Here is an 18,877-nt window from a genome sequence, read left to right on the forward strand (position 1 = left end):
TTGAAGAATTATGAATAAGGAATCAATTTCAAGATATCATGATGGGTTCCTAGGTGGTTCCCATGCAGAAGAAAGGTCCAAATCTGATCCGTTGGTTGCTCCCAATGAATTGCTCCCAGTTAGTTATTTTCATTGCTAGATTTTGAACCATTTGAAAGCTGGGATTCTGATGAAGCCTCCATTTTATTTTTCCAGTCATCCTCATTCAGCAGTATCACAGATTCAACCATGTCCCTGAATATCATCACTGTCACGCTCAATATGGGTAAGATGACGTTGTAGCATCGTTGTTGATTTTTATTCTTAATTCTATTTGTCGAGTGCTGTAAATGTTCATCGTTTGCTATTAAGGTCAAGACTTTGCATGATACAATAGCTGAGCTACTTAAATTAGCGCCTGATCCAAAGTTCTTTAGAGATGAATGAAAAGATTCCCGTTGACTTCAAGGGGCATAAATGTTGACAGCTGTCCAGACTGCCAAATGAAGCATGTGAGTCTCAATCTAGTTCAGAGTGGATGTGTGTCCATATAACATAACCCACACCATAACTGTCTCAGATTTTCGATCTTCATGGCAGATACAGCAGGATAGGCCATGACTGTGGTCATTAGAGATGGAATTCTCCTCTTACTCCTAGAAGTGGGGTAAGGAGGAAGGTAGCTTGGTGTTGGAGGCTTATGTTGCTGCCACCCATGTTGTCCCCATGGTTTGGATAAATAGACACTTTCAGACTTGTCAGTCCAACTCCTCTCACCAGCCCTGAATTCCTGCTGCCCCAGTGATGTATGGAGAAACAAACATGACCTGATGCTGTTAAGTGTTTTATTTCTAGGCGCAGACAGGTCTTTTCAGTACAGTTCCTCTTGCTTATTTTCTTTAAAATGTGCAAATTTTCAACAAGTCGTATGAAAAAATAATCCAAGATCAACAACCTCTCCCTGCTTGGATGAATATGCCAGGTACATACAACCAGCTCAGCTTAGCCTCTTGGTCTGAATGTCTACAATGCTTCTGTTGATAATGTGGTGGTGGTGAGAAATCTGGAAGACACCTGTCTCTCTTAAGGCCATAGACTAATACTCTGCCAGCTTTCAGTGGCCTTTCATCACCTCGCTTGCTTTTTCTCCCCCCTCTACCTATCTAGAAAAGTATAATTTCCTGGGGATCAGCATCGTAGGACAGAGCAACGACCGAGGAGATGGTGGCATTTACATTGGCTCTATCATGAAAGGAGGAGCTGTGGCTGCAGACGGCCGAATTGAACCGGGAGACATGCTTCTACAGGTTGGTCCATGCCCCCAGAATTATGCCACTTGCTGAAATATTACTGGCTTCAGCTCGGCCTTTCCACCAGCTTCCCTCGTTCCAGAACCCGTGAGTGAAATTCACCCTTGTGCAAAGAAGTTTTAGCTTGCACAAGGTCTACCTACTATGTAAGTCTCCAAATCGTTGCCGTTTAACGTGAGCTCCCCCTGCTGGCTGGCTGACCAACTCTAGAGCAATGAAAAATCTCTTCAGTCTCTCCACCAAATGAAAACAAAGTTAAGACAAATTAAAGTTGGGGCCTCGCTCATAGTACTTGACAATGCCCTATTCATTGCTGTTGGCATGGGACAGGCTAACACTAGCCTAAGTAAAATGCCCTTTTCCCTTCAGTGACAACCTCTGACCATCATTGTCTTTTGTGACATGTTCCAGGTGAATGAGGTCAACTTTGAGAACATGAGCAATGATGACGCAGTGCGGGTTTTACGGGAAATAGTCTCCAAGCCTGGGTGAGTGTGTCACCAGATCCCTGTCTTCCCCCGTCTCCCGAAATATTGGTAGTGGGCAAAGCTCAAGAAGTTCAGCAGTTCAATCTGGATAAGCACCGAGAGTATGGATGCTTATCCTGACTATCTGAACCACTTGGAATAGGTCAGCCTCTGGCTGCTAGTATACCAGCTAAAACCAACACCGACTGGTAGCTGTCTTGCTGATTCATTCCCTATGGGGATCCTAGGGCAAAGGACTCCTCAAAATGTGATTGTTCTATCTGGCCATCCCTGGGGAGGAACAAATTAGTTCACCGTGAGAGAGTATCCTTCTCTCGGTTCTACAGGGAAAGAGAACTGCGTCATCCATGTTTATTTTCTCTATTTTCAGACCCATCAGCCTAACGGTGGCCAAGTGCTGGGACCCCACACCTAGGAGTTATTTCACTATCCCTAGGGGTAAGTGAGCAGCCAGTTACTCAGTTGCAAGGTTTTCAAAATCCATGGCACAAAGACCTCAAGGGTCAAGGCATTTCCAGCCACCCTGTCATCTTAGAAAGCTCCCCCCCGCCCCACAACCCTTTGCAAACAGATCAGAATATCTAGTTCTAAGTTGGGGGTGGCGGGGGGGGCGCAGGGATTCTTTCTTTCTTGACTTCAGTTAGCTTTGGGTCTGGGCTCTGGGTCGGGTTTCACAGTATAATATGAGAAGACACCTGCTACAATCACAGGAAACTGATCATCTTGGATGTACCCCTCCAAATCTAACCCAACCGTCCCTGCTTAGTGCCCTGGACGAAGGCAAGTGTCACTGAGAGGACACCCAAGGAGACAATTCCTTCTGGTCCTCCACGCTAGTGATCATCTGAGCCCTGTGCACATGAATGACAATGACCCAAGATATGGACAGCGTCCAAATAATTGTCTCCTACCCCCACTCACCCTCCGTTGAATCCTGCCGAGGTGGATTCTGCCAGAAATCTGATTTGTTTCTTTCTTTTTTGTTTGCTGTTCCAGCTGAACCAGTGAGGCCAATTGACCCTGCAGCATGGATCTCTCATACCACAGCCATGACGGGAGCGTACCCCCGTTACGGTATGAGCCCCTCCATGAGCACCATCACATCTACCAGCTCCTCACTAACAAGCTCAATTCACGATTCGGAAAGTAAGTCGCACTGCGGCCAGCACAGGGCAGGTCTCTTCTGCTCAGGGCCGGCAGTGTAGAGCTGCACAAAAAGCAAAGCAAGACACAAACAAACACGACAACCGCAAGAAAACATTTAAATTTTTAATTTTAACGTGTGGGGAGCATAAAACTTTCCGAAGGTTAACACAGTGATACCACAGTGTAGGAGGAGCAAGGTTTTGCACTTAGATTTTGCACCATAAGTTAGAAGAGCTTCCCCCATGTCTTCCAATCAAATGGAAGGCAGAGCTCCATCCTAATTTATCAGTCCCTTACAGAGCCAGAAGCCGTTTCCCCCAGGTGGATAACCTCGCAGATCAGGAACTGGGGCATTATGTTCGGAAACTCTTTTAATTTGCTTTCAAAAGTCTTCACAGTGTTTTTAATACGGTTTAATTGGGTTGCCGTTTTTCTTTTTTGGAACTTTATTCAATTTAAAAAAACAAACAAATGAAAATCAAAACCTGGTGACTTTTGTCCTGCAAGAGGAAATGAAGGGTCAGATTCTCTCCTCCACTGGTCTGGTCTGGTGTGACAATTCCTAAGTTCTCCTGTCTGCCAAGTGAGAAAGTTATTGTGGTTTCTTATCTTGGAAATGTTAGAACTGAAGAAATAAGTCTGTCTTTGTTCTCCAGTGTGAGTGCAGGGCACAATGCAGCATTTGATTTAAAACACATGGCACTGAGGCAAGACCAATACCATACAGCAGGTGGCTGTTCAGCTCCTCACCACTGAGGCCCCAATTTAGGACTTAAGCACCATGCTTAAGTATTTTCCTGGATGAACGAATGAAGAATAAAGAGACCGGAAACTAAACACATTCTGCGGGACTGGTTCATGACTTCTTCCCAAATGTTGCCATCTAACATCCCACTTTGAGCTGCTGCTGCTAACTGGTCCTGTTGATGCTCACAGGGCAACCAATGCACTGAGCAACTTAGCTAAACGCACTGGACACACTTGCCTATTGCCCTGCGAACAGTAACATTAAACAGCACTTTTGCCACAATCAGGATCAAATTCTTGTCTCGTTCTTACTCATAAAGTGGCAAAGCCTCGGTGTGTGTCCTGAAGCTTTTCTTCCTCCCCACCGATTCCTCTGAGGCAGGCAGGACAGCTGCTGTGCTTTGTTGGCTGGCATATTTTTTCAAAGGAAGAAGAAATAGAGAGGAGCAATGCAAACTGGATGCTTTTGGTGGCTATTCATAATAGCATGTCCCTATTTAGAAAATTTGGGCCAAGATTTTCAATGGTGACAAGCTATTTTGGGGTCTCCGTTTGAAATACCCTCAGCTTAACATCCAAAAACTGAAATACCTCAAATGACTAGTGACAGCGGAAAGGGTTGGCTTATCTGAGTAGGTTAAAAGAGCGGGTGAGAATCGATAGATCTAGCTGTCTTGCTCACACACACCTCCTTTAATCTTTGTTTTGCACTGAAAATATTCTCGGCTGCACAGGGTAATAAGAAAAAGAGATTGACTCTGTTAACTAACCGTGACACTGCCAATTATAGTTCAGGTGTTATTTCCACTCCAAGACTTGTTTTGCAATGAAATAATTTAAACGAAAAAGAACAGGAGTACTTGTGGCACCTTAGAAACTAACAAATTTGTTAGTCTCTAAGGTGCCACAAGTCCTCCTGTTCTTTTTGCGGATACAGACTAACACGGCTGCTACTCTGAAACTAATCTAAACTAGATGCTCTAAGGAACTTTACACCTTAAAAAGTGTTTTTCTTTCCTACAGGTATTCTGTATGGAAAAACCCTTAATACAGAACGAGAACCTTCTGCAGAATTTTTAACCCAATCTGTAGCAAGGATATAATTCCCCACAGATTCTGTAGGTTGCCTTAAAATTTCTGTAGGGAGGAATCTCATCTCTGTTAAGGCTCCAATTCAGCAATCACTGAAGCCAGCTTCCATAACTCACGATCTTAATGTTAGGCAAGCGCTTAAGTACGTTGCTGAATTGGGGCCTAAAATCTATAGGTTGCTTAACGTAATTTCGGTAACCCCTTAGAGAAACCCTATTGGTTTCATTGCTAATAAGTTATATTAGATTTTTCCATAGGGGCAAAACAACAATCATCATCATCATAATTAATAAAGTAGACCTTCATTGCTCATTTAAAGGCTTTTGGGTTAATGATCAATGACAGAATCTTTCCTGGACAAATGTTTGGCTGAAGTATTAAATTCCTGGAGTTGTCTGTGCGTTGGTGGTGCCTTTATATTTAAAAGTACCAGCAGTTCCTGCCAGACCATGTAGGTGCTTGCTCACTCTCTGATTTCATAAGCGGACAGCAGATAGAATTACAGCCTCACCTTGAAACTCTGCAAGGGGAGTTATCTCCTTTCTAGGTCTTGTCTCTGCATCTCCCTAGACTGTAGGCGGCACCAACAAAAGGGGGCAAAATATTATCAGCAGTCAAAGGCAAGTGAACCACTTACCCCACCACGGCTTTATCTAGAGATGCATTTTTTTCAGTCTTATACATACTAAAGATTACTGGAGTCTAATATGTCGTCTGATTGCTGTCAAACAATGAGAGTCTGTTACTCTGTTTACATTCCTCTTGAACCATTAATGTATCGGGTGCCTTGCTACACAGTACAACGATTTGGAAATGAGGAACGCGGACACCCTCTTCATCATGCTTCTGAAATGCAGGTTGCTTGGGAGTGAAACCAGTTTTCTGCAGATAGCTTTTCATTTCTTGTGGCGTAGGGTGTCCCCTTTTCCTAACACGAGCAGGAGAAAGAACTGAAATCAGAACAAAATGGCTCCGTTTCCACATCTGTAAAGTTGTTATCCTGACGCACATCAGAGGTGTGTCGGGGGCTTCGTTCGTTCACATTTCCGATGCTTTTTGCATAGCTGCTGGAACAGGGGGTGCTGCCACACCCGCTGGCTTGAAGTGGTTTCCATCATATACAGGGTTTACAGTTCGGTTCAATGGCTCTCAGCACCCCTCATTCTACAAAATGTTCCAGCACACCTGGCTCTTTGGGAATCTCAGATGGCAGGCGCGATTAGAAGGGTAACATTTTATTACAAACAAGGCCAACAGGACTAGCAGTGAGGTTGGTAGCAAACTGCACTGCCATTCATTTGATTTTCCCCTTCGGTCTCCTCCACGTGGAGCCAGTCTGATGCACAGTTGGGGGGCACACCCAGCTCTCAGGAGTGGGTCAGGAGGAAGAGAGGATCTTACCCATTAACCTCTCAGCCAAGTGCGGCAGAAGCCGAGAGAGAGCACGCCTCTAAACCCAGAATGGAATAAACAAAGAGCCTAAATACAAACAGGGCTGTCCAGCCTTGCACTTCCCTGTCCAAAATCCTCCTAGATTCTCTCAGGGTTACGTTGCTGATACTGCAAACATAAACATCAGTTTTACTGTTTTGGCTGTAAACGTGGAAGCAGCCAGTTAATGGAGGTGCATTAGCTGAGTGCAAGTCTGTGTCGGGGTTCCTTCTTTTGAGTACTGCAGTATGTCTCCTGATTTACTCTGTTTATATAACGGAGCTGGGATAACATAAACAGGTTGAAAGACTCTTTTCTTCCAGCCCACCCCCTTTACCTGCTTGCCTGTTCCTAACATCAGACATATTGGTGCAGCCGGTGTTACATCAACACTTGTGACTAACGCACCTGAGATTTGAAGGGCCTCAGGTGAAACCCACAACACAGCAGGGCTCGGGTTTCTTATTTGGGTTTGGTTTCGTCATCTCTCCAGGCTTGTTCTCAAACACAGGACTCCTCAGGGACCTGACTTCTCAATTGCTGTTAAATCCGACTTTTTCATACCAGATAGAGCCAGTTTTCCATATTAATTATTACTGAAAAAAGTATCTTGTTCTAGAATAATTTTCAGCTCATTCCAGAGCAACAGTCTCTTGCAACAGCCTCTGATTGTCTTTGTTGGGCCATCTGCCTTCAGCCAGTACAAGCGCCGATGCTGGTTTATCTATCGAAGGCAGAGCACCTTTTCCCCACTCCATTTTCAGAAGGGGAGCTTGCTTACTGCCCGCCGGGTCTTCTAAGATCACCCTAGATACCTTTATGTGTAAAAGTACTCCAGTTTTCTACGGCGCTAACCCCTGGGCATTTCAAAGTCCCTCTGGGCACCTATTGTGTTTCGGAGTCTGATCCAAACCCCATTGAAATCAATAGGAGTTTTTTTCCATTGACTCGAATGGGGTTTGGATCAAGCCCTCAGACCGTTACGGTGAAATACTGTCTTGCTTTTTGAAAAGGGGTATCCTGCCCAGAGCTACTTGTTCCTTTTGTGTGGGCCTTTCTCTTCAGCAAATATTGTACATGCATGTGCACTAGAACGAAGGTGCAAAATAAAGATGGCAGGAGGTGTGGTACAACTGCATTGTCCTGATGTGTATATACCCTTCTTTGCCGTAATCTCTAAAAGTGGAGAGGTGAAACTGACAGGTAAAGGTGCCACTCAGAACCAATCTAAAGCAATGAGCTAAAGCAGTGATACTCAGACTAGAGCTCAGAAAGCTCCTGCGGCTCTTTGCAGCACCTGATATTAAAACACCGTGGGATTTAATTATTAACCAGTCTAAGTTATTAACCAATCAGGAGACTTTTACTGTGTTATTAACCAATTGTAGAACACTTGGTCAGTCATTTTGCCGTGAGAAGAATTATATATAATTCTCACAGCAAAATGACTATATAATTTACTCTCTCTGTATAGAGAGAAAGTAAACGAAACAATAAATTTACACTACTGTGGCTTCTTTGGGGATTGTTGATCACTAATTTTGCTCCTGAACCACTGGGATCTGAGCATCACTGGGCTAATGCATCTAATTCAAAAGATGGTCAGCATGTCTGCCTGTTCTAATGCTCGTGTATTCACCACCCCACTAAGTCATGTTGTCAGGTCAAGGGTTACTTGATGAAGGCCAGTCCTGAAGTGGATACATTTTCTTCGATGTAACTGAGAGTTTTCAGATTTGGACAGCAACCAGCAAACTACAGCCTACTGATCTAGCATCCTTCTGCTTCCAGTGGTTTCTTAAAAGCATAATATTGATTTGGAGACAGAGCCGTGTAAAAATCAAGTTTATTGCTCCCCACATATTTAAATCAGAGTGTCTTTTTTTTTTTAAAGTTGCTTTTTGTTACTAACCGAACTAACTTAAAGCAAAATCTCAGTGTTGCTCAGATGGCCTGAGAGTTTAGAAGCCTCGTGTGTATATGGCATGTGATCTATTTCAAGTGTGGAGATGTGCATGTATCAAGATCAATGGTTTGAGTTGCTGCTGTTTCGTATTTGTACCTTTTACCAAAAGTGTGAGGGTGGCTGACCCAAAGTGAAATTGGTTCCGTTGATCTTCGAGAAAGGCGGGGGGGGGCTCATGACTTGCTATGTTTCTGCCGGAGATGGGCCTGAGCTATGTGGTGGATACGAATTTTCCTGAGCTGGGAGGACGAGAGGCAGGGTTAACACAATGAGTATGGTGGGGAGCCCATTAAAAATACATGACCAGCTGTGAAGTTGGGAATTGGATCCAGAGTTTGACGGCGTTTGGGGTTCAGCCCAATCTCTAATTACTATGGTCTATAGTGAGCATCACTCTAATGGAAGGAACGGTCCTAGGAGTTGCTGGGTGAGGTAACTAAGGAGAATAGCCCTCCCATACAAGGGATGGGGGGCCAGGCTTAATCCTGCCCAGCCAGCACAGGAGATCTGGCAGGCACTTACTGTTGGGTTTTCTGATCGAAATGGATCAGCAAAACAAATCGCTCTTGTTTCTAGCTGAACACTCCGGTCAGGGGCGTTGTGCACGAGATGGGGTGGTGAAATGAGAGAAGCAGCAATGACTGATCAATGCTGACGCATCTAGAAGTGGCTTTTCCAAATACTCTGCAAGAGAGGTGCCTGGAGTGTGGTGGAGGGGGTATCTGTGTTCTCATTGGGTTTTGTTACTTTCCCTGGTTTGTAAGGCTGCGTACCACTAATAAAGGTCATTTTCAAGGCATCCACCAGCCTAGGGCTTGTTAATGATACAGGCTGTCTTGCTTGTAGTTTCCCGATTCATTTCCCTCCTCTCTTTGATGCCTGTACCATGCCCACTGACATCAATAGGAGCTGCAAATGCATTGATAGCAGAATAGACTCGCCCTCGTCTTTCCCTGGCAGGTGCCACCATTCATGGTGATTAACCCAGAGGTCTAGGTAGAAGCAAAACGTACTTGTTCCCAACGTTGTCTGTTGTACAACCACCATGTGACCTGTGATGGGTTGAATGTGGAGGGAGTGTTGCCTGAAGTCCCTCTGCACTGCAAATTAAATGGGAAATTGCAGATGATTGGATCAGCCTCAGGAGCTCCCCCTAGTGAAATGGGCCGGTAGTGACTTGTAACTGGCTGGAGAAGCCAACACCTGTAGGATGCCTGCAGTTCAGTGACGAAACTGTTCACGCCAAGCAGCATCTTTATAGAACTGGTGTGAATTCTGTACGTTGGTGCCATCGCTGAGGGCAAGACGGGGGGAATCTTGTGGCTGTGTCTTGCCTCTGCTTTGGAAAGCTGTATCTCGAAAGGCGCAATCCAAACGGTGAGCTGAAACAAAGTGACTCTCTCTGCGGAGGTGGCTGAGCTCCGAGAAGCATCTAACCTCTCTTCCTTTCAGAATTGGAAGAATCTCCCTTGACTGTGAAGAGTGACATGGCTACTATTGTCAAGGTTATGCAGTTACCCGACTCAGGCCTGGAAATCCGGGACAGAATGTGGTTAAAAATTACCATCTCCAATGCAGTGATAGGTAAGCGGGTCCCCCGACGGCTGCTCGGATCACCCAGTGGCTTGTTAGAAACGGGCGGGGGAAGCTGCCTTTTAGAGCCGTGGTGACTTTTTTTTTTTTTCTTGTGTGTATCTGTGAAAGAATCTAGTTGTGAAAGGGGAGCACGAATGACTCGAGTTTGAACTAGTGTGGGCTAGGATTGTACGAACATCCCCCACCCATTGTCCCACTGCACCTGAACCCTTATGGATAATACCACTGCTGTTCCCATCCTTTGCCTCCATGTAGCTGTGGAATGCATCGGAGTCCAGGATAGCAGCGCCCCCTGCTGCTCCAAACCTGCACGGTCACACAGCTCTGCCAACACATCTCAGTCGTGACCTGAACCACCCCCTAGCTATTCCCCTCTTGAACGGAGACTGCCAAGTGACCCAGATGGTGTTTTCGTGCTGCAAGCAAATGTGTACTGTGCTCTAAACAACCTAAGTTACTTTTACTTGTCACCTAAACAGGACACTAGACAGCCTGGAGTCGGCCCCTCTCCTGGCCCCCCCATCTGTTGAACACCTGTCACTGTCTGAATAAAAACTGTATCATTTCAGATTGTCTTAATTCCTTCTCATATGCACTATGTTAAAAAAAAAATTCCATGTATATTTCCCCCAGCATTTAAATGAGTAGGTGCTCCACCTGGATGCAGGATTGTTTTTCACTTCCTGGCTTAAACTGATGGCTGCTGGTGGTTAGCGCTGTTAGACAGCTGCTCCATCCCACCCCAGAAGTGGATGCATTTCAGTGGTGGGCCAAGTGATCTCCAGATGAAAGGTGCTATGAAATTATGATATTCTGAAGCTTTCCTGGGCAGGGCCTGACCTGTATCTTTTTTTTGACAGTGCCTAGCACAGCGATGCTTTGAGCTGGTTGAGGCCTATCGGCACTAATCCATTATGATAGATAATGATAGGAGTTTGAACGTTGTCTTGCCGGCTAAAAGTAACATTGGGATGTTTCTCCTTCTCTTTCTCCATTCCCCGCTCCTATTGCAGGGGCAGATGTGGTCGACTGGCTTTACACGCACGTGGAGGGCTTCAAGGACAGACGGGAGGCTAGAAAATACGCCAGCAGCATGTTAAAACACGGCTACCTCAGGCACACTGTGAACAAAATCACCTTCTCAGAGCAGTGCTATTATGTCTTCGGGGACCTCTGCAGCAGTAAGTTCCTCAGCCGTGAAGGGCAAAGCTGCGCGTGTGCTGGATGCCAGCTCCTCTGTTCTGGCAGGAAGCGCAGGACAGCCTCCTGTGGGATTTCACAGGCACATTTCCACACACGTGCCCCCTCCCCACCACCCGAGTCACATTATTGTTAGCCACTATTTTCCCCAAGGAGAAGTAACTGAGTTATCTTGCCAGAAGCTGGGAATGGGTGACAGGGATGGATCACTTGATGATTGCCTGTTTTGTTCATTCCCTCTGGGGCACCTGGCACTGGCCACTGTTGGAAGACAGGATACTGGGCTAGATGGACATTTGGTCTGACCCAGTATGGCCGTTCTTATGTTCTTATCTGGGTAGGAAAGATGGTCTAATGATCTAGGACACTGGACTGGGACTCAGAAAATCTGAGTTCCAATCCTGACTCTGCCACACACCTGCGTGTCCTCGGGCCTCAGTTCCTCATCTGTAAAATGGGGCTAGTATTACCCTGCTTTACGGGGATGCTGAGAGGGGCTCAAACGCTACGGTGATGTGGGCTGTGTGCGTATGATCTGACATCGAATAATGATTTCATGCCCTGACACAAGCGTGATCAGCAGAGGCATTCCGTCTGGCCCTCCTTTTGTGTAAGGCTGCCAGGCATTCTCCGCTGACCCCTCTTGCTCTGGAATTCGTTCTTCAGGTCACTTCGGGGGCCTCCATCGTGGCAGTGCGTTAGCACCTCTATTTCAGTCACGGCTGTACCCTCGCCACATCCCTCAGCGTTCAGGACAGATCCCACTTGTACAGGGGGGCACTGAAGCACAGAGCGGATGGAAGCTACATCTGCACTTGGAGCTCGGGGTGCGATTCCAGGCTCGGGGAGACCTGCTCGCTCTCATCAGGCTTCACGCTAAAAATAGTAGCGTCGCCACAATAGTGCGCAGGCAGTGGGAGCAGCAGCACGGGCTAGCTGCCCTGAGCATGTTTTCCCACCCCCTACCTCGGTGCCGAAGCAGGTTTATTGTCGGGGCGGCTGGCCTGAGCTGTCCATGCTGCCATGGCTTCACTACTCGTTTTAGCACACTTGCTTAGCGCAAGGGTGAGTGTGCACGCTGGGAATCACACCCCTAGCTCCAAGTGTAGCTGGCAGCCTGGACTTGCCCAAAGTCACACAAGGAGTCTGAGGCAGAGTCAAGCATTGAGCCCTGATCTCCTGAGTCCCAGTCTAGTGCCTTAAGCACAAGGCCACCATCCTTCCTTAGTCCGCCAGAGACTGGCTTCGTTAACCTTGTGGTTCTGCTGCAAGGCCCATCTCCCCACTGAGATGCTGCCTATAAACATTAGAATGTCTTTGCAGGTGGCTGGTAGCAAGAGGCAAATGATAGAAGGTTTGGGGCGTCGAATCAGAGCAGTGCATGTGTTTTTGCACTTGCAGTTGCACACGCCCACTTGAGACTGTCATAGGTGCACACGACTCTGGGGGAAATTACGGGGAAAAATTAGTTGGTGCTCTGCACCCACTGGCAGACAAGCTCCTCTCACCCCCCCACCTCGCCTTCTCCTCCCCCTTCTCTTCCCCCCGAGTGCGCCACGTCCCCGCTCCTCTGCCTACCACCCAGTGCTTTTGTGTAAGGCTGCCAGGCATTCTCCGCTGACCCCTCTTGCTCTGGAATTCGTTCTTCAGGTCACTTCGGGGGCCTCCATCGTGGCAGTGCGTTAGCACCTCTATTTCAGTCACGGCTGTACCCTCGCCACATCCCTCAGCGTTCAGGACAGATCCCACTTGTACAGGGGGGCAGTGCTTCCTGCCGCCAAGCAGCTGTTTGGCGGCACTTAGGACTTTCCGGGAGGGAGGGGGAGGAGCGGGGACCTGGCGTGCTCAGGGGAGGAGGTGGGGCAGGGGCAGGGACTTTGGGGAAGGGGGTGGAATGGGGGCGGGGAGTTTGGGGAAGGAGTGGAATGAGGGCAGGGCGAGGGCAGTGCAGGGGCAGGGCCAGAAGGGGTCGAGCACCCACCGGGAACAGTGGAAGTCGGCGCCTATGATATCCATCCCTCCATATTCAGTATTCATGCCTACTTCACCCTGGGTAATATCTTGATTGAACTGCTGAGGTTAAGTCCCAGGTAAACCCACTAGCTGTCATTCTAGAGGATGATGATAGTATGGGGGGATCAGGGGCTAGGGAAGAGTACTGGCCTCACCTTTTCTTTCTTCCTCCAGATATGGCTGCCTTGAACCTTAACAACGGTTCCAGCGGAGCCTCTGATCAGGACACTCTTGCTCCCCTTCCACATCCTGCTGCACCTTGGCCGTTAGGCCAGGGGTACCCCTACCAGTACCCACTCCCCCCTCCATGCTTCCCACCAGCATACCAGGACCCAGGCTTCAGCTACGGAAGTGGCAGTGCGGGTAGCCAGCAAAGTGAAGGTAAGCCTGTGAGTGGAGCACGCGCTGTCCCAGCTCCCGTTATCCCTGGCCATTTGCTTGAGTTTCCCTAGTCCTGTCTGTGCTCCCCTTCCTCGTGGTTTTGTATGCTCCACGCATGGGATGTGTGGCAGCTGTGCTGAATCAAAACTCTCTCTGCAGACGCAAGGGAGAGGCGGGCCGGCCTTTCAGCACCGCAGTGAAAGTGCCCATTACGTTTTAATTGAGCCAGCACAATATTCCATCCGGGTGGTTCGCTAGCGCTCAACACTCAGAGCAAGAACCACGGGGGAACTAGATACGGGGCTGTCTGTCATGTCCAATGTGGCATAGGTACCCCACAGCATTCCATACTACACAGCACTGATAAATCCCTAATTAATCCAGCGGTAACGACCCACTCCTCACCCCAGGAAAGAGCTACATACATAGCAGCTTGCCGACTAATCAAAAGGCCACGATGAGACCCTGAGAGGTGAAGGGCCTGGTTTTCGCAGGTGCGAGTCGCTGATTTCGGTGGAGTACTCGACGTCCCTGAAAATCAGACCGCTAGTGGTTTGCTTGAAGCCACGTGCCAGAACTGAGAGTCAGGGACAGAAGTGGCATTCCAAACTACACGCTCCTGACTTCCACTTCCGCACTGAGTGCAGAAGGCCATTCACCTCCTCTCGTGTGAAATAAGCAAAAAGAGTGGTGTCTGGAGCAGCCAGCCAAATACACTGCAACCCTGAAACGCCATTCCGCGGGGAGCACAATGACTTCCGCTCTGATGCATGTTGCATGGGCTGCATGAATGTACCGCCTCCTTTCCAGTCCTAGGATCACCCTGCTACTTCATTCTGAGCATAGTAAATAAAACATGATTTTGTGGTGTGACTGTCCAGTGGGGGCCCCCTGCAATTTCTTAAATACACTGCTTCCGGTGAGTGAATATCCCCCTTGGAAACACTGCCAGTAACCAAAAAGCAAGGCTCAGAAGGAGTCTCCAAGCTCAGGTATGAATCATGTTACCGAGATAAACATCCAGTAATTTGCGTGCAGCCCCTCCAGACTTAACCCAACCTCCTTCATTTTGCAAACCCAGGCTGGAAATCCCCTGAGAAGAGCTCTCTTGTGAGATTTCCAGTGCTTGCTCTTCCCACTTCAGCTGAAAACAAATGTGTGTGGGAGGGAAACCAAAAAAGTTCAGATCTTTAGAAAAAAATCCACATCAGGTCTGTTCTGCCACTGGGGGGGCACTGATTTTTCCTCTGGGGGTTCACCAGTCACTGTGAGCAACAGAATATTAGCTCTTTGCTGCTGGAATAGGAAAGGTACTGTCTTTTTGTCCATGCATCCTGGGTTACCAGCTAGGAGATTTCATTAAAGGCGGCGTGAGGGTTTCATTTTGAATGGTTCAACACTTTTTTTCTCCCTTGTTCTACTTTTGGAAACTACACTGCTGTGTTGTTTCTTGTTTTTGTAACTGTGTTATTCCCTTGTTTTGTTCTGAGCAAGCATTAGACTGAAGGATTCAGAAAGGAATGGCTGACACTAGGGGATTGGTAAGCTTCAAACGCCTCCATAATACAATGAATTCATAGCATGATCATTTAGACTCTTGTGATCCAAATGTTTAGCTGTGCCCCCCCCCCCCTTTATTTTATTTTTAATTGTCATAGGCACTTTGCCTGTCCCAGCGCATCCTGTTGTAATACCGTGGCATTAGCGGAGCAAGCAATCTGACTGCACAGCGGTACAACAGCTACCGGGGAATGACATCAGAATTCTCCCTGCCAACGTGCAGGCTTCCAAATGGTGCCCTGAGCGCCTTTGGTCAGCCTTTTGACTTCCCCTCCTGGATCTTGTTTTTATTAGTCCAATAAGCTGCTTCTAGAGGTGTCTGCCAATGCTCTCCTGGCACACGCCTGGTGGAAGGCCTGTGGGTGCCAGCCATGCACCTTAGTTGTTGGGGGTGCTGGACCGGGCTGCTGGATCTGGTCCCACTGGGCATTCAGAAATCTGAAAGCTGACATGAGTGACGGATGCGTAAAGTGAGCAGCCATTGAGGGTGTAGCAATAACTCAGCTAGTCAAAAAGAGACAGTGTCTCTGGTAGGTTGGTAGTGACCCCCCAGGCAGCAAAGGGGATATCCCAGGATTTCAGTGGCCGGGGAGCCGAGGGTGTCTGTGCAGATCTGGTGAGTGTCCATGTCACGCAATTGGTACCTCATTAGTAGTCATCAGAGCAGCCAAGGATACTGGATTTTGTTCTCCTCTCCTGGATTTGTGGTGAGGTGTATTGGAAGGGCAATGAGAGGAAGCTTGCCCTGCTGTTGACTGAATCTTACTGTTCTGGGGAGGACGTAGTTCTTAGTAAATTGAGGGCTTAGTTCTCCAAAGCTGTCAGTTCAGCACCTTTCACCTGCACCAAACTGAATGTGCTGCTCCCTTCAGCAGTGACTGTGCTGATGGGGTAAGTGAGCCTAGGTTCTGGGGCCTGATCTCGAATAGCAACTCACACAGACACCTTTACTTTGACGTACACCTCCAGCCTGAATCTAAGAACATTACTGCAGACTCGGCACTGCATGGCAAGCATAGAATTAGAATGTGGGAGGAGAACGTCAAGGGACCAGTTTTGTGCCATCGGGTTTTAAACCGCTCTCCATCCGTGGGAATTCCTGCTTGAAAACTGATGCTATTGTCCAGGGACACGTTAGGGGAAAAGGAGACTTCTCTAGTGCTTAAAGGATTGCCACAATGTGGGGACCTCCTGCTGGGGAAAAAAGGCCCACTGCATTGGAATTTCTTCCTATCAAGGTGCTTCTTGATTTTGCAAAGCAGTTGCCAAAGAGCCCTGTCTTAAAATTCGTGTTTGGGTGGAGATGGGCACGGCGCCATTCACTCCTGGATGAATTCTAATCAGTGCCTTGTAAGAAAACTCTATCTGTGTCATGCTGGCGTCGATCCTGCCTGGAGTGAGGGCTGGAACAGTCAGTTTGTTAATTCCCAATTATGCTCTGATACCTGTTGTTGTTTTTTTTAATTGGCTCATTAGGAGATGTTTGATAATGAAACTCAGCATTTATGTAGTGTTTGTTTTCAAAGGGCTTAGCTAACCAATCCTTACAACACCCCTGGAAGGTAGGGAAGTAAATATAATCACCTCCATTCATGGATGGAGAAACTGAAGCCCAGAGCAGTTAAGTGTCTTGCCTAAAGCAAACAGGGGAATTGGTGGGGATTGGGACTAGAATTCACCAGTTGCAGGCTCCTAGTCTTGCGGTCAAACCCCTCGTCCACACTGCGTCTTGGGTATTTCACATTCTGCTTTGGTCCTCAACCCCTCTGCATTCTGCAGGAGGCTTTGAGCTCTCTACTACACATGCCAGGCCTGCCTCGTTTTCTTTCCTCCATCTCCTTTATTTTGCCTTTTCTCAATATAATCTCAGCAGCAGCAGGAGAGCCGCGACTAGCAATAGGAGCACCTGTGATTCTCTCTTCTCTCTCTCCCGTTGCATTAACCATCAATGCCGTGATGACTTGAGTAGCAAGCACTTGTTCAAATTCAGAATGTGGCCCATGGTTACGAGGCGGAGGAGTTTGTGTATGAATGGAACCACAAACTAAGGGTGTTGGTTTGAGCGGAGCAATTTGTTCCTTGTTGAATGATGGCTTGGAAAGTTAGGATTTTTTTTGAGAGAGAGATTAAATTTGGAAATATGGACCTAAGTATCCATCCCATGCTCATCCTTCTGATATCTGAGCACCTCCCGCAGCTGCTCACGTGGGGCCTCGCTCCAAGCCCAGTGAAGTCAATAGCTCACACTCGCGTACCGTGGCTAGTTGCACACAACCTCACAGGCATTATTTTTCAGCCTCTGTGGGGAACATCTTTTAGACCTGGCATTTGCATGATCCACGGCAATCTACGTGTAACAACTGTACACGCTGGCTTTTGAAGGCCGCTACAACCACAAAACACCTCAGTGATGGGCTCCGTAGGAATCTGCCTTTGGGTCAGGCCCTAATGCCATGGAAGCCAACAGAACGACTTCCGTTGTCTTCATTAGGTTTGGAGCAGGGCCATCATTTGAATCTGCTTTGTTTATCAAAGACTGATACAGGAAAGACCAGATCAGTTTTGTTTTGAAGAAGAGGTTCCATGGTAGGGTAACCCATTCCTGTGCCAGGGTTCCTGGCATCCACACATTGAGTCAGTCGTACCATTAGAAGGAACCGATTTTGTGTTTAAAAACAGAAACCCCCCCCACCCCTCCATTTTCTCCCCTTTTTGTCTTTTCCCTCTCTACGTGCCGGGGGGGGGGGGCGCAGAGGCATGGAAGCAGAGGGGCTTCAGGTTGTAGTTCTAGGCTAGCAAATGCTTTCCCCATGCTGGCTCCGGAGGAAGGGTTCGATCGATGTGTATCCTTGCATGCCTCAGCTTTGATCTAGCGGGTGTCGTCGCCAAATTCTGGAGTCATCCATAGCCTGTTGTGCTTGACGTGGGCTGGAGTTGGTCATGGTCATTGTTGCCACTGTGGGTTTGATGCCGGGGGATTTCAGGAAGTGTTGATGAATGTGGAGGGGAGGAAACGTGACTGACTGACCCTCCCGTTCTGTTCCTGTTGCTCGCCGTCCACAGGAAGCAAGAGCAGCGGCTCTAACCGCAGCAACAGTGAGAACAGCCGGAGGGCTCTGGGCAGGGAGAAGGACCGCAAGTCAGCCGGAAGCGGCAGCGAATCCGACCACACTGCCCGCAGCGGGGGCGGAGCCAGCGTAGTGCGCCGCGAACGGCCCGTCAGCCAACTCAGCCACCGGAGTCACGTCTCTGCCACCCACAGCGAGAGAAGCCACCACAGCCACCATTCGTACGGGCCTCCGGGGGTCCCACCCCTCTACAACCTGCCAAAGCTAGGCTCCAAAGTCTATGGGACAAGTGGACCCCCCGGCGGACCTCCCGTGAGAGAACTGAGTTCCGTTCCTCCAGAGCTGACAGGGAGCCGGCAGTCCTTCCAGAAGGCGATGGGCAACCCTTGCGAATTCTTTGTTGACATCATGTGAGAGGAAGTGCCTTCAGACTCTGTTTTGGGGGGAGGGGCGGGAGGGGCTTGTTTTCGTTGATGTTGGGGGGGGGGGGGGGGGGGGGGGGGGTCATTGCCAAACACTTTAAGAAAGAAAGCTTGGCTGTATTGCATGTAACACCTTCCTGAATCTGTCATGTGTTGCAAAAAACAAAAACAAATCACCTGGGATTCTTAAATATCAGCAAATCAATGGCATCTTTTCTTTCCTCCTCTTTCCCCCCCCCCCCCTTTCTCCCCATGTTTTTTAATGTGGCTGACTGGTGTATATTCACAGCTAACGAGCTTTGGTAATTGTGGCACCTACTTTCAGTGCAATTAGTGTGTCTTCTTGGCTGATTCAAGACTATTATTTCACATGACTTCTAAGTTTCCAGTGATGCATTATTAGCACCTTTATTTTTCTCTCTCTCTGTCTTACCAGAAACACTGGCTACTATGATTGATTTCCCTGTCATACATCTGG

General features: G+C 48.0%; 1 protein-coding gene across 5 annotated transcripts in view; it reads left to right on the plus strand.

The window, feature by feature from the left end:
* Positions 1 to 18,426, plus strand: part of DVL1 (dishevelled segment polarity protein 1) — a 172,879-nt gene extending 154,453 nt beyond the window's left edge. For 2 of the 5 annotated variants that reach the window (XM_034753307.1, XM_034753309.1), the window contains 9 exons: positions 196 to 265; positions 1,147 to 1,286; positions 1,701 to 1,777; positions 2,148 to 2,215; positions 2,774 to 2,923; positions 9,612 to 9,743; positions 10,769 to 10,936; positions 13,143 to 13,349; positions 17,973 to 18,426. In XM_034753307.1, the coding sequence (XP_034609198.1) occupies positions 196 to 265; positions 1,147 to 1,286; positions 1,701 to 1,777; positions 2,148 to 2,215; positions 2,774 to 2,923; positions 9,612 to 9,743; positions 10,769 to 10,936; positions 13,143 to 13,349; positions 17,973 to 18,391 (1,431 nt within the window). In that variant the 3' untranslated portion in view covers positions 18,392 to 18,426. Of the gene's footprint in view, positions 1 to 195; positions 266 to 1,146; positions 1,287 to 1,700; positions 1,778 to 2,147; positions 2,216 to 2,773; positions 2,924 to 9,611; positions 9,744 to 10,768; positions 10,937 to 13,142; positions 13,350 to 14,839; positions 14,891 to 17,972 lie in introns of all 5 variants that reach the window. The other 3 variants (XM_034753310.1, XM_034753311.1, XM_034753308.1) reach the window with 3 other exon arrangements.
* Positions 18,427 to 18,877: the final 451 nt, after the last annotated feature.

The sequence above is a fragment of the Trachemys scripta genome, chromosome 19, assembly GCF_013100865.1.
Source record: "Trachemys scripta elegans isolate TJP31775 chromosome 19, CAS_Tse_1.0, whole genome shotgun sequence".
Lineage (NCBI taxonomy): Eukaryota > Metazoa > Chordata > Testudines > Emydidae > Trachemys > Trachemys scripta.